Source organism: Gadus chalcogrammus, chromosome 5, assembly GCF_026213295.1.
Source record: "Gadus chalcogrammus isolate NIFS_2021 chromosome 5, NIFS_Gcha_1.0, whole genome shotgun sequence".
Lineage (NCBI taxonomy): Eukaryota > Metazoa > Chordata > Actinopteri > Gadiformes > Gadidae > Gadus > Gadus chalcogrammus.
In genome coordinates, this window is record NC_079416.1 from 20,665,022 (window position 1) to 20,677,285 (window position 12,264).

The 12,264-nt window shown below is 47.4% G+C and overlaps 1 protein-coding gene across 2 annotated transcripts; it reads left to right on the forward strand.

The window, feature by feature from the left end:
- Nucleotides 1-298: 298 nt before the first annotated feature.
- si:dkey-33c12.4 (uncharacterized protein LOC560112 homolog) lies at nucleotides 299-11,459 on the forward strand. Of its 2 annotated transcripts, none has more exons than XM_056590826.1 (18): nucleotides 299-445; nucleotides 632-684; nucleotides 1,050-1,125; nucleotides 1,330-1,568; nucleotides 2,198-2,281; nucleotides 2,397-2,450; nucleotides 2,921-3,082; nucleotides 4,284-4,487; nucleotides 5,263-5,317; nucleotides 5,526-5,616; nucleotides 5,899-6,040; nucleotides 6,565-6,669; nucleotides 7,365-7,464; nucleotides 7,787-7,991; nucleotides 8,342-8,416; nucleotides 9,164-9,266; nucleotides 9,939-10,036; nucleotides 10,688-11,459. In XM_056590826.1, the coding sequence occupies exons 1-18, from the start codon at nucleotides 412-414 to the stop codon at nucleotides 10,800-10,802; spliced, it is 1,995 nt and encodes a 664-aa protein (XP_056446801.1). In that variant the 5' UTR covers nucleotides 299-411; the 3' UTR covers nucleotides 10,803-11,459. The 2 variants fall into 2 exon arrangements, with proteins under 2 accessions (XP_056446801.1, XP_056446802.1); XM_056590827.1 differs by having other exon boundaries at nucleotides 340-445; nucleotides 9,939-10,076; nucleotides 10,688-10,777.
- Nucleotides 11,460-12,264: the final 805 nt, after the last annotated feature.

Here is a 12,264-nt window from a genome sequence, read left to right on the forward strand (position 1 = left end):
TTAAATATGTATGATGACTATATGCTCTGTAAGGTGACCTTGGGTGTTTTGAAAGGCGCCTCTAAATTAAATGTATTATTATTATTATTATTATTTAATCTCAGTGCGTTTAATTAATAAATTGGCCTTCGATTAATAAATAAACAGGACACAGCCACCCATGACTTTATGTTGAACTATTCCATCGTTGCAAGTTGCAACTACTAATTATTAAATCAGCAGCAGGACTTTTATCTCACAACAACACAGTTTCCCTCAAATGAATAAGTTTCGATTTCGTTACGTTCCTGAGGGTTATTGGCTGGTGATGACGCGTCATCGGCAGCGTCACAGGTTGTAATACGGGAAGTCCAGTACGGAGTGTGGTCAGTCAGGAAACAAACACACCGAAGCAACTTAAACATCGCCTCCATGCCGAGGAAAAACAAGCCGGAGATCTTCTCAGGTGAGAACAACAAAGTTGCTCCATCCTCCTCTCGCCTGATGTGTCCCCGGGCATGAATTCAGGTCATCCGGCAGGCTAGATTGTTGTGTTTGTACATCTAGCTCGTTGCTAAAGATAAGTAATGAGTCGACTCCGATACCATGATCTCTAACCTAATGGGACCCCCATGTCATTTCACCTGCCCAGCCGGACTCAGCGTCGCCAGGGTGAAGGAGGACACGAGGATGCCGCGCAGACAGGTGAGGACCGTCACATTGGGAATAAACTTCACCTGGTGTGATGGCGGAGTGGTCCGATCCCAACCCGGGCGATTTAAACCCGGGACTGGCTGTGCCCGTTTACGCACCGGGAAATCGAAACTAACAACTCCACGGACCTAACATGACAACTTATCTAAGCCACAGCTGAGATCATGCAGAACCAGATGGACTTTTTCGTTATCCCGTAGGACGTGGTGCGCTTAGCCTTCTGAGTGCTAAACTTTCGGAAGGCTTCTCAGTTCAGTGGAATAGAAACGCACGTATTTCCGCTGTAAGGGGAGTAAACAATGCATGGGCTGGTTTCGTTTCAGGTGACTCATCCCCGTTTGTTTTTTACCTTTCAGGATTTGCTGACCAACGTGATTAGAAGAAATACGGTTCACACCGCGTTCCCCAATCCTTATACACGAGGGGTATTCGGTGAGTGCTTCTTTGTGATCGTCTTACCCAGTGAACCCACTTTCCCATCATAGCGGTGGGATACCATACCATAAACCTCACCATTTTATACAGGCTCAAACTTCAACGGTTAATAAGTAGGATGTTGTCATCGAAGATGTTTAAACACTATTATACAGAATGGTCCGAATAACTATGATGACACATTTTTGTTTCCCTCCTCAGAACAAGGTTTTATCCAGCAGTCCATCTTTGGCCTTTTGCATCAGAACCTCTACCTGAACAGAAACGTGCATGATAACCACCAACATTATTATTATGGTGCCGATCATGATGATTATGATGATTATGATGATGATGACGACGATGACGACGATGACTACGACGATGAATATGAAGACGCACAAAGCAACGCTTCTAGTCCGTTGCCTCCCCATCCCAGTTTGAGGCTGCTCACACAAGAGGTATGGGGCTTGTCTTTGCTCTCTGATCATGGCCATGGGTGTTGTTCACCGTGCTGCCATCTTGGATCCAAACACCAGCTGGGTTAGGGAGGAACTGAATGCTAAACACGCAGCTGGTGGTTTTAGATCCAAGATGGCAGCACACCAGATCACAGTATCAAAGCCTGGTCGCGCTGTAGCTGGTGTTTCACCACCAGGTGTGACGTGGATGGGCCATTCAGAGCCATGTCATTGTCCACACCCTCCCTTTAGTGACACACAACTGTGTCATAAGAGAGGTGATGGAAGAAGACTTAAGTTTCATTTTTCTCATTAGTCTCACACTCACATTTTTGTAGAAACAGCCTAAAGTCTAAATCAGCGAAATCTCTACGCTTAGCAAACGGAACAGCTTATCAGCCTAGAGCTGCAGTATAACCATTTTATTATGCCTTCATGTTAGATTCGATTCTACTTTATTGTCGTTGCAGTTCTGCTTCTCAGGCAACGAAAGGCAGTTTAGCATCTCACTGTGTGTGTGTGTGTGTGTGTGTGTGTGTGTGTGTGTGTGTGTGTGTGTGTGTGTGTGTGTGTGTGTGTGTGTGTGTGTGTGTGTGTGTGTGTGTGTGTGTGTGTGTGTGTGTTCCCAGGAGGCTGACAAACACGCGAAGGAGGAGCAGGAGAGAGAGGAACGACGCAAGGCGAAGATAGAGAGACAGAAACTGAAGAAGTTGGTGAGTTAAGGATGAGTGGGGGGTTGATAATGCCCTTTTTTAAGCTGCTAGCTTCCTGGTACTATCCTCCCTTTGTCCCCTCATTCATACCTTACCTTCAACCTCTTCCTGTCAGCGTCGAAAAGAGAAGAAACGTCTGGAGAAGGAGCAGAAGAATAAAGAGAGATGTGTAAGTAAACAATGTTCAGTTTGTTTCTAGTCTGTCAGACTTTGGGTACAGACTACCTTAAATCTGCTCCTCTATCGCTTCCTGTTTGTTTCGACCAATCACTATGCGGGGGTCGGGCGGGAGATCTGTAAGCGTGTGATTGGCTACTAAGGGAACACAAACTCGTCCGGTAGCAGTCAACCGTAAAAAAGTGTCTGTAAAGCTTTCAAAGTCAAAGCGATGCTGACGCGATGCAGTTTGGAGATACACGTGTTTGAGTCTCCTTATGGAAGCTTCCATCACAGGGCGGGTAAGGTGCTATACTGTAGAACGTCTCCGTAACGTCCAGGGGTTCTGTATTACCAAGGTAGGACTGTTGGATCATCCCAGATTGCCTAAGGTCTGTCCAATGCGCTTTTAAAGTTGTGTTGGTCTGTTTTGAGTAAAAGACACAAAAGATGATTTTATTTTTATTTATTTTTTTTTAACAGGAATTGAAACAGAACCAACCCTCAGGAGGTAATGATGAAAATGTTATTCAAAATACAAGTAAGATAAAAACCGAGCAGTCTGATGTTGACGCGGAAACGGAAGATAAAAGCATAGACGGGGACAGCACCAGGAGTAGTGAGGAACCTGAAGAACGAATGAAGGTGGGTAGAACCAGGCTCCTATTTGTTAGTGAAAGCACATGAAAATACCTCACAGGAAGCTCTGGCTTATTATGGAGTATTTGAGGGGACTGAGCTGACGTGTACTTTGGTTTGTGACGCAGTCAGCTCATTTCCTTATTCCTAGGTTATTTCAGATTTCATTTAAAGATTATCCCCTCAGATAATTTTTTTGTATTACACACACTCACAGACACACACACACACTAGTCACGTTTCCATCTAAAAGGTGATGCGAATCTTTCGAAAGTTCGCGAAAAATAAATTAGAATTAGGTGCGTTTCCATCAAGTGGTTGGAGCGAAAAACGACACGCGTTCCTTGTCGTATCCTTTTGATAACATCCTCTCTTAGGTCCTGATATAAAGTGGAATTGTGTAGTTTTCCATCTAAAATAGCTAATGTTTTTTTCTTCTTTGATGAGAGCAAGGAAAAGTTTTACCTCTTCAGCGGTCCACACGTATCTATTATTCACATTGGCCATCTGTTCCATGGACGTATTTAAAGGATACATTGTGCATATTTATAATTCGAAATTCGTCGCAGCCTTTATACCACCTGTTACGTGTAACACCAACGATACTCCAGGGTCTATAGCATATCACCGCGTTTTCTGATTACAGTTTAATGCATTTTCCACAATGTACCAGCCCTCGTTTTGAAGGCTGAACAGACAATTTGACTGGAATTACTTAGTAGGTGTCCATATATCAGGGATTAATGGACACGGTATAATTAAAGGATATGCAAACATTGACATCCTATCTATGATATAGGATGTCTATGTATACAAACGCTTAAAAAATATATATACATTGACACTACAAGTTGATGTCGGCAGGGTTGCTTTGTCGTTATGCGGAAACCGGAAGGACGTTGTCAGTCCTGCGTGTTCAATGTTCGCTACGTCACAGCTGTTTCGAAAAGTCTGTGTCCATCTCCCATTTTGCGCATTTACTCTTTCGCATTTCTCAAAAACCACCTCAAGCGAGCGGATAAACCTTTTTGCGAATTAGAGGATCTTTATGCACATTTTGGTGTTTCCATCACCGTTTACTGATTCGATACTTCAAAAATTTGCATAAAATCAGGGGGATGGAAACATACACAGCTACATACACAAACACACTGTTTTCGTTTGATTTTAATGTTGTAATGCCTCGGTTCTCTCTCTGTTCCATCAGGCTGCGGACATAAAGAGTTTTATAAGCCCCTCCCCCAGGGGGCAGTCTCGCTCCCCGGTGCCGGGGGAGAAGAAAGGAGGCGTGAGGAGGAAGAAGAAGACGAAGAACACTACGTCGAGGGAGAGGCGGCGGCCAGACAGGGTGGAGTCTCCTGCTATCTCCCAGACTCCTCCACTCCCCAGAGACGCCAGTGCCGATAAGAAGGTACCAACTGACACATTTGCCACCTCCCCCCCCGCCCCGACTGAACCGTTTGAGCGGGAACCGACGCCTCATGTTGTTTATCTCCATGGTTTGGAACTCCAAACATGGCCGCACTCTGGGTGCATCGCTTCAGGGCCATGATGCGATTAAGAGAGGTGGATTCAAAAGTGGATTGCGCAGCGAGTTAACTAAGTGTCGGTGCGTCTTTCATGAGGGCACGAGCAAGTAAGGTGTTGGGAAGGTGATGGCTCTGTGGAATAACGGAGACTGCGTTGGAAAGTGCCCCCCCCCCCCCCCCCCCCCAGAGCGACAGGCGGTCGAACATGTTGAAACGGAGAGCAGAGGGTCACTATGGGCCGCCTGAAAATGGAACAGTCCGCAGCCATTCCAATGCAGTGACCAGTCAATGTTATTGGCAGAGCCCTTGAAAAAAGCTATAGTCTGAAGTCTTCACTGGTCCCGGTTTACGATAACCCCTAACCCAAGCACCCTAAAGGGCAAAATAAAACCCCCTTGGTGATCAAGGAAGAGCAAACGATAGCATAGTGGGGAATCCCTTCTTCCAGGGATGGTCAGGAGTGCAATGGGTGCCATGATGGACAGACATCATGACGTTTTAAACGGGCAAAACACCTTGACCACCCAAAGGTTGATAAGTATCAATAATTAACAATCTTTGCACTGATGTTAAGACACTGTAAGTGTTATTGCTATCATGCATTGTATTGCTGCCTGTATTACTGCCTGACCTGTTCCTGCTCCGACTGTTTTTCAGGAGAATATGAACGGCACCCTAGAAGTTTATTCACAAAAAACGGCAGAACTAGCTGGTAAGTTCCTTTTTTTTTTTTTTTTTTTTTATCATTTCAACATAAAGCTTGGTTTAGCCTTCACGTTATCACAGCAGTGTTGAGCCTTGTCTTGTGGACGCTGGTGGAAAGGTTGCGTGTGGACACACAGCGGTGTGACTGAGCAGAAATGAAGAGCATTATGAGTTCTGATTACATTATGACGTGCTTCCCTCCCGTCTGCGGCCAGCGTGTGGACATCGCCTGGCCTCCTGCGGACAGTATGAGCAGGCGCTGGAATATTTTACTGAGGCCATTAAATACAACCCCAAGGAATATAAGTAAGTTCACAGACTCCTCAATCAACTAAAGAGCACAACACGATGGGACTGAAGATGGGCGTGATCAAATCTAACCCGTGACACTAAAAAGGTGTCTCCTCGATACCTGTTTTCATACCTGCTGCATTAGATCATCTAATCAGCGAAACTGAACAAGTAAGATTAAGTGTGTGTGTGTGTGTGTGTGTGTGTGTGTGTGTGTGTGTGTGTGTGTGTGTGTGTGTGTGTGTGTGTGTGTGTGTGTGTGTGTGTGTGTGTGTGTGTGTGTGTGTGTGTGTGCAGGTTATTTGGTAACCGCTCGTTCTGCTACGAGCGGCTCCAGCAGTACGAGTCGGCCCTGCAGGACTCTGAGGTGGCGCTGTCCCTGGAGCCCGGTTGGATCAAGGGCCACTTCAGACAGGGGAAGGCCCTCTGTGGTCTCAAGGTGAGCCCCCCCCCCCCCCTCTGTGGTCTCAAGGTGAGCCCCCCTAACCCCCTCCTCCTTCAGTGCTCTCAAGGTGTCCCCCCCCCCCCCCTTGTGGTCTCAAGGTGTGCCCCCCCCCCCCTCCTTCAGTGCTCCCAAGTTGCCCCCCCCCCCCCCCCCCCCTCCTTCAGTGCTCTCAAGGTGAGCCCCCCCCCTCTGTGGTTTTGAGGTGAGCCCACACTTTAGCAGCTAGTGAAGCAGATTCTTTCATCCAAAGCGACTTAAAAGTGAATTCATGACGTCATTCAGGAGCAGGTAGGGGTCAGGGGTCATCCTCGTCAACGGTGCATACAGCTGCTAGTCTGAGGACGTTGGGGATCGAACCCAGATCCTTTCGTCTGGGGGGGTGATTGACAGGAACCAGCAGGCTGTCATTGGGGCCTAATCTTTACCACGCCCGTCCGTAAACCAGTCTCTGTGGTGGGGTGTGTATTCCTACCCCCGTCTGCTAACCCCTCTTCCTCTCTCTCTCCGTCTCCCTCCAGCGCTACTACCAAGCCTCCTTGACGTATAAAAACATCCTGCGGCAAGAAAGCTCTTCTGTTGAAGCTGCAAGCGAGCTGAAGAGAGCCCAGAGTTTACACTTAATGGTAAACGCCACCACAATTAGACTTTACACTTAATGGTAAACGCCACCACAATTAGACTCTACACTTAATGGTAAACGCCACCACAATTAGACTTTACACTTGATGGTAAACGCCACCACAATTAGACTTTACACTTAATGGTAAACGCCACCACAATTAGACTTTACACTTAAGCGTAAACTCCACCACAGTTATATACTTTACACTTAATCGTAAAATCCACCACAGTTACAGTCTTTACACTTAATGGTAAACTCCAAATGATTCACAGACTACACTTAATTGTAAACTCCAACACAGTTACAGACTTTACACCTGATGGAAACCTACACATAAACGACGGACCTTACACCTAAAGGTAAACGCCACCCAAACCCGACTTTAAACCTTATGTGGACCTCAAATTCCGACACCAACCAATGAAAGAATGAATGAACGATTGAGTGAATGGAAGGGGTGCACCACTAGGGGGCAGTGTCCGTTAGGGCAACGGCTTCTCGAAGGCCAGGGCATGCCTTCAGGGGGTGCGTTCCAAAACCACGCCGTCCTTCCTATCGCTGGTTCACCAATGTTCACCGCGAGCTGCTGACCACACAATTGAACAGTGGGGTCCAGCGATGGGGGCGAGTCGGGAGTTACGATTGGAACGCGGCCGGGGGTTCCAGAGCGTGTTCTAACGCCGCGTGTTCCTCCAGGAAATGGGGTTCTCCTGGGCGGAGGCGTGCGAGGCGCTAAAGGAACACGGCACCCTGGAGGAGGCTCTGGAGGCACTGTTCATAGGAGGAGCGGAGCCAGGTAGCAGACTGGGAGCACTCACTCGCTCACTCACTCACTCACTCACTCACTCACTCACTCACTCACTCACTCACTCACTCACTCACTCACTCACTCACTGTGCCTGACAGTCGCACACATTGGCACTCTCAACATCATCGCAACCCCACTAACTCACCCCGTCGCACACTCACTCACATAATCAGTCACGCATTCATGCACCCACTCAGTCACACATTCACTCAAGTCACAGATTTGATGCCGCTCAAACCAAAAAGAGGCTCTCCTACCTCACGCGCCCATCCAGACCCCAGGAGACCTGAACTCTGTTCTCGTCCTCCAGAGGAGGGGTGCTGCAGGGACACTAAGACCCAGCTGGTGGAGGAGGAGGAGGAGGAGGTGGAAGAGGAGGAGGACGAGGAGGAGCGGGGAGAGGAGGACGAGGGGTGGACGGTTTTGGGGCGTAGTCGGCCTCATCAGGCGAGGAGGCGGAACGCGGCGCCTCTTAAACCCGTCACCGACGCCCCCGTCAGGAACGCCCCCAAATGGTGAGGAGACACTTGTGTTTTGGTCCCAGTTCACTTTACTGCTTAAGCAACATGTTGGCTAATAAGTCGCCTTTTCAGTGGATGCGTTTTTATTTTGAGGTGTTCCTCGAATGCTACTTCTTTGCTTTTTATTCTGTAAATTGTTGAAATTACATAATCAAAGTTGTAATGTGTAGTGTAGGTGCTGGAGGTTCTACTCTGGTTTAATGGTGCTGACGGAATGCTGGGAGTGGTCTGTGTAGTGTGCTGGGAGGAGGCACTGGTTTGCGGGGAGTGGTTGTAATGTGTGATGGGAGGGGTTACTGGTTTGACGGGTGGATCTCTAAGTGTTGGTCCTGTTGTCTCCACAGGGAGATGTACTCGGTGTGGGTGGGCTCCATGGCACCCACCCTCACAATACCAGCGCTACACAACCTCTTCAACAGGTACTCACTCACTCACTCACTCACTCACTCACTCACTCACTCACTCACTCACTCACTCACTCACTCACTCACTCACTCACTCACCCACCAACAGGTACTCACTCACTCACTAACTCTTCAACAGTCACTCACTCACTCATCAACAGTCACTCACTCACTCTTCAACAGTCACTCACTCACCCTCAACAGTCACTCACTCACTCAACAGTCACTCACTCACCAACAGGTCCTCATTCACACACTCACTCTTCAACAGTCACTCACTCACTCTTCAACAGTCACTCACTCACTCACCAACAGGTCCTCATTCACACACTCACTCTTCAACAGTCACTCACTCACTCTTCTACAGTCACTCACTCACTCTTCAACAGTCACTCACTCACTCTTCAACAGTCACTCACTCACTCTTCTACAGTCACTCACTCACTCTTCAACAGTCACTCACTCACTCTTCAACAGGTCCTCAGTCACTCACTCACTCTTCAACAGTCACTCACTCATTCATCAACAGTCACTCACTCACTCTTCAACAGTCACTCACTCACCAACAGGTCCTCATTCACACACTCACTCTTCAACAGTCACTCACTCACTCTTCTACAGTCACTCACTCACTCTTCAACAGTCACTCACTCACTCTCTCATTCACTCACTCTCTCTTCAACAGTCCCTCATTCACTCTTCAACAGGTACTCATTCACTCACTCACTGTCCAACACTCCCACTCCCTGTTCTGTCTCCCAGGGCGGGGCATGTGACCAGCGTTAAGATGCTGGTGGAGCAGCAGTGTGCCTTCATCAACTACACCCGGATGGAGGACTGTGACCGCGCCATTCAGCTCATGGATGTGAGAGCCCTCACACACTTGATGTTGAACACCTGTTCCCCTCTGTCCCCCAACGGTGACGAACTGTGACGTCACCATGTGAAGACTGGCTGGCTGTCACATGGCACCACTGCATCAGCACCGTTCTGTCTGTCTGGATGAACCAACCCAGTTGTCTGCATGTACCAGCTGTCTGTCTGTCTGCATGAACCAACCCAGCTGTCTGCATGTACCAGCTGTCTGTCTGTCTGCATGAACCAACCCAGTTGTCTGCATGAACCAGCTGTCTGTCTGTCTGCATGAACCAGCTGTCTGTCTGTCTGTATGGACCAGCTGTCTGTCTGGATGAACCAACCCAGCTGTCTGCATGTACCAGCTGTCCGTCTGTCTGTATGGACCAGCTGTCAGTCTGTCTGTCTGTATGAACCAGCTGTCTGTCTGTCTGTCTGAACCAGCCCTGTCTGTCTGTCTGTCTGCATGAACCAGCCCTGTCTGTCTGTATGAACCAGCTGTCTGTCTGTATGCATGAACCAGCCCTGTCTGTCTGTATGAACCAGCTGTCTGTCTGTATGCATGAACCAGCTATCAGTCTGTCTGTCTGTCTGTATGAACCAGCCCGGTCTGTCTGTCTGTATGAACCAGCCCGGTCTGTCTGTCTGTATTAACCAGTCCTGTCTGTCTGTCTCTCTTCAGGGTTTAGTGGTTGAAGGAACTCCTCTGGCTGTCCGTTATCCAAACAGATTTCTCAATGAGATGAACGGCCAAGATGGCTATCCACTTCCTGCTTCTAAGTACGCACTCATTCACTCACTCACCAAGCCCTGCTTCTAGGTACTCACTCACTCACTCACTCACTCACTCACTCACTCACTCACTCACTCACTCACTCACTCACTCACTCACTCACTCATACCATGTGTTGGACATGCAGTCAGACAGGCTTCCCGTCTGTCGTTAAGATTAAGCCGGTAGACATGTTCTGCAAACGTAAGGCGAGATGTTTGTAATACTTTTTTTATTTTTTATTTCTCGTTTCAAAACGGTTTGCATGAAACGTCCCTTAAGGGCCGCCGTCTGATTCCAGCGGTTCACGCTACACCGCTAGCAAACTTCCATGCATCGGAAGACCAGGAGGCCGAGCGGCCCCGTGTCTTTGACTCACGATGACCAGTGATCCCTACCGTTGACTAACGTAGCAGAAGCTTTAGCGAGGAGGGGATAGGGGTTAGTCTGCGGACATTGGGGACCCAACCCAGGACTTTTGGGTCGGGGATCGAACCCCGGGCCTTTTTTTAAGTTGGGGATCAAACAGTCGAAAACAAAGACTTTCCCGCTCTGTGCCTGGCAGCGTAGTGGTGGTGGTACTGGTGGTACTGGGGGTACTGGGGGGGGGTTACTGGTGGAGGGCTGGTTCCTAAAGGGCTTCCGTTGTTCCCCAACAGGAACCTGAAGGAGTGCTTCTTCTGGAGAACAAACGGCTGCACCAAGACGGTAGGCTGCATCTTCAAGCACATCCCGGAACACAAGCACATCGACCGGGACAAGCTCGGACCCTGATCATCGCTTAGCATCAAGGGGAGTCGGACGGCTCATTTGGGAGTGTTTTTGGCCAACATGTTTTATTTATGGTTTCTGTTTTTATTTAAGAACTTTTTATTCATCTTCATTTAACAAATTCAGACGGTCTTTAAGGTTCAAATTTGTGTTCTGGCATTTTTGTGAAGTGTTTTTGTTTTAAACTTACCTCACTTTTGGTTCAAACTTTCCCAAAAGCCATATGTTCAGTTGAGAAAATAAAACGCATACTTAATTTAAAGGAGAACTGCATTGGTTGTAAAATCTGTGTAGGAGCCTTATTCCTTTGTATACAGGGTTTGCTATAATGCCACTCAAATGTATTAACATCAAAGATACGTTCGCCCCTATTGTTTTGAGAAATATTTTGTAACCTACTTTTGGCTGCTGTGACTTGTTGACCACCAGATGGCAGCATTTCTTGATTCTAAATCTGGTCGAAAGACGTTGGGCTCTTTTTATTTTCACTAATAAGGCATTGCAAATTCAAGTAAAAAAATTAATCTGTTCAATCGTTCTGCATCAATGTTCGGTTTAAAAAAGGATGTTATTCAGTCTTCTGTTTCTGTTGAAACAAAAAATAAATGAATCCCCATTCGAGAGTTATGATTCCCTGATTATTGCTTTGATACATCTGGGTGAAATGAGGGTAGAAATTGAATTCATCATATACTTCAGTCCTGTCGAAGTCTTAAGACACACAAAAACACTCTTAATAACGAAGACAATTTCATAATTAAAGTCTTCATTAGACCCTGATGGGAAATCCACATCTCGCTGAAACAAATATTTAAAAATAAGTTTTCATATGTGGTTATGAATGAGACATTAGACTTCATGCGTCGATGAGGGATGGAAATGCCCTGAGGAATTTGCACAGACGTGATGAATCCTGCATTTAAATATTCCAGTGTAATCGTTGACTTTGATCCTACTGAAGAGTTTACCGAAAGGCAAGTCAAGCACAGCGCTTTTGTACTTAATTTCTCGCCGTAATTAACTGTTCTTCAGATGAAGGGGGACCTGGTTGTCCTAGCGACCATCCTGAGCACTTTCATGGGAGGACTCCATTTCCCATGAGCCTCTTGTGTCCCAGCTACCAAAGTCTGCTTTCCAGGATCTGCTGTTTAATCGATGGACCTCTAGTATTTAATTAGGTCAACACTTCCCCATTAAATTATTATTGAATGCTGATAAACTCCTTGTGAGAATTGATCTGTTCTCACACAAGGAGAACAGACCCCCCCCCCCCCCCCCCACACACACACACCTAATCCTGCTCAAGAGCCCTTGGGCAACACAACTCGGCTCTCCAGGAACCAATCCACTTGGCAATGTTAATAATTGAACCTTCCACCCTGGCTTAAGAGGGCTTCACAATAAGAGCCCCCTCACTTCAAACTGCACCACCCTGCGTGAAAATCGTCCTCCCCTGCCACCCAGT

Excerpts from the sequence above, each read along its gene's own strand:
- si:dkey-33c12.4 (XM_056590826.1), top strand. The coding sequence starts at position 412 with ATGCCGAGGAAAAACAAGCCGGAGATCTTCTCAG. Across the intron at positions 685-1,049 it reads CGAGGATGCCGCGCAGACAG|GATTTGCTGACCAACGTGAT; the intron begins GTGAGGACCGTC and ends TTTACCTTTCAG. Across the intron at positions 5,617-5,898 it reads TACAACCCCAAGGAATATAA|GTTATTTGGTAACCGCTCGT; the intron begins GTAAGTTCACAG and ends GTGTGTGTGCAG.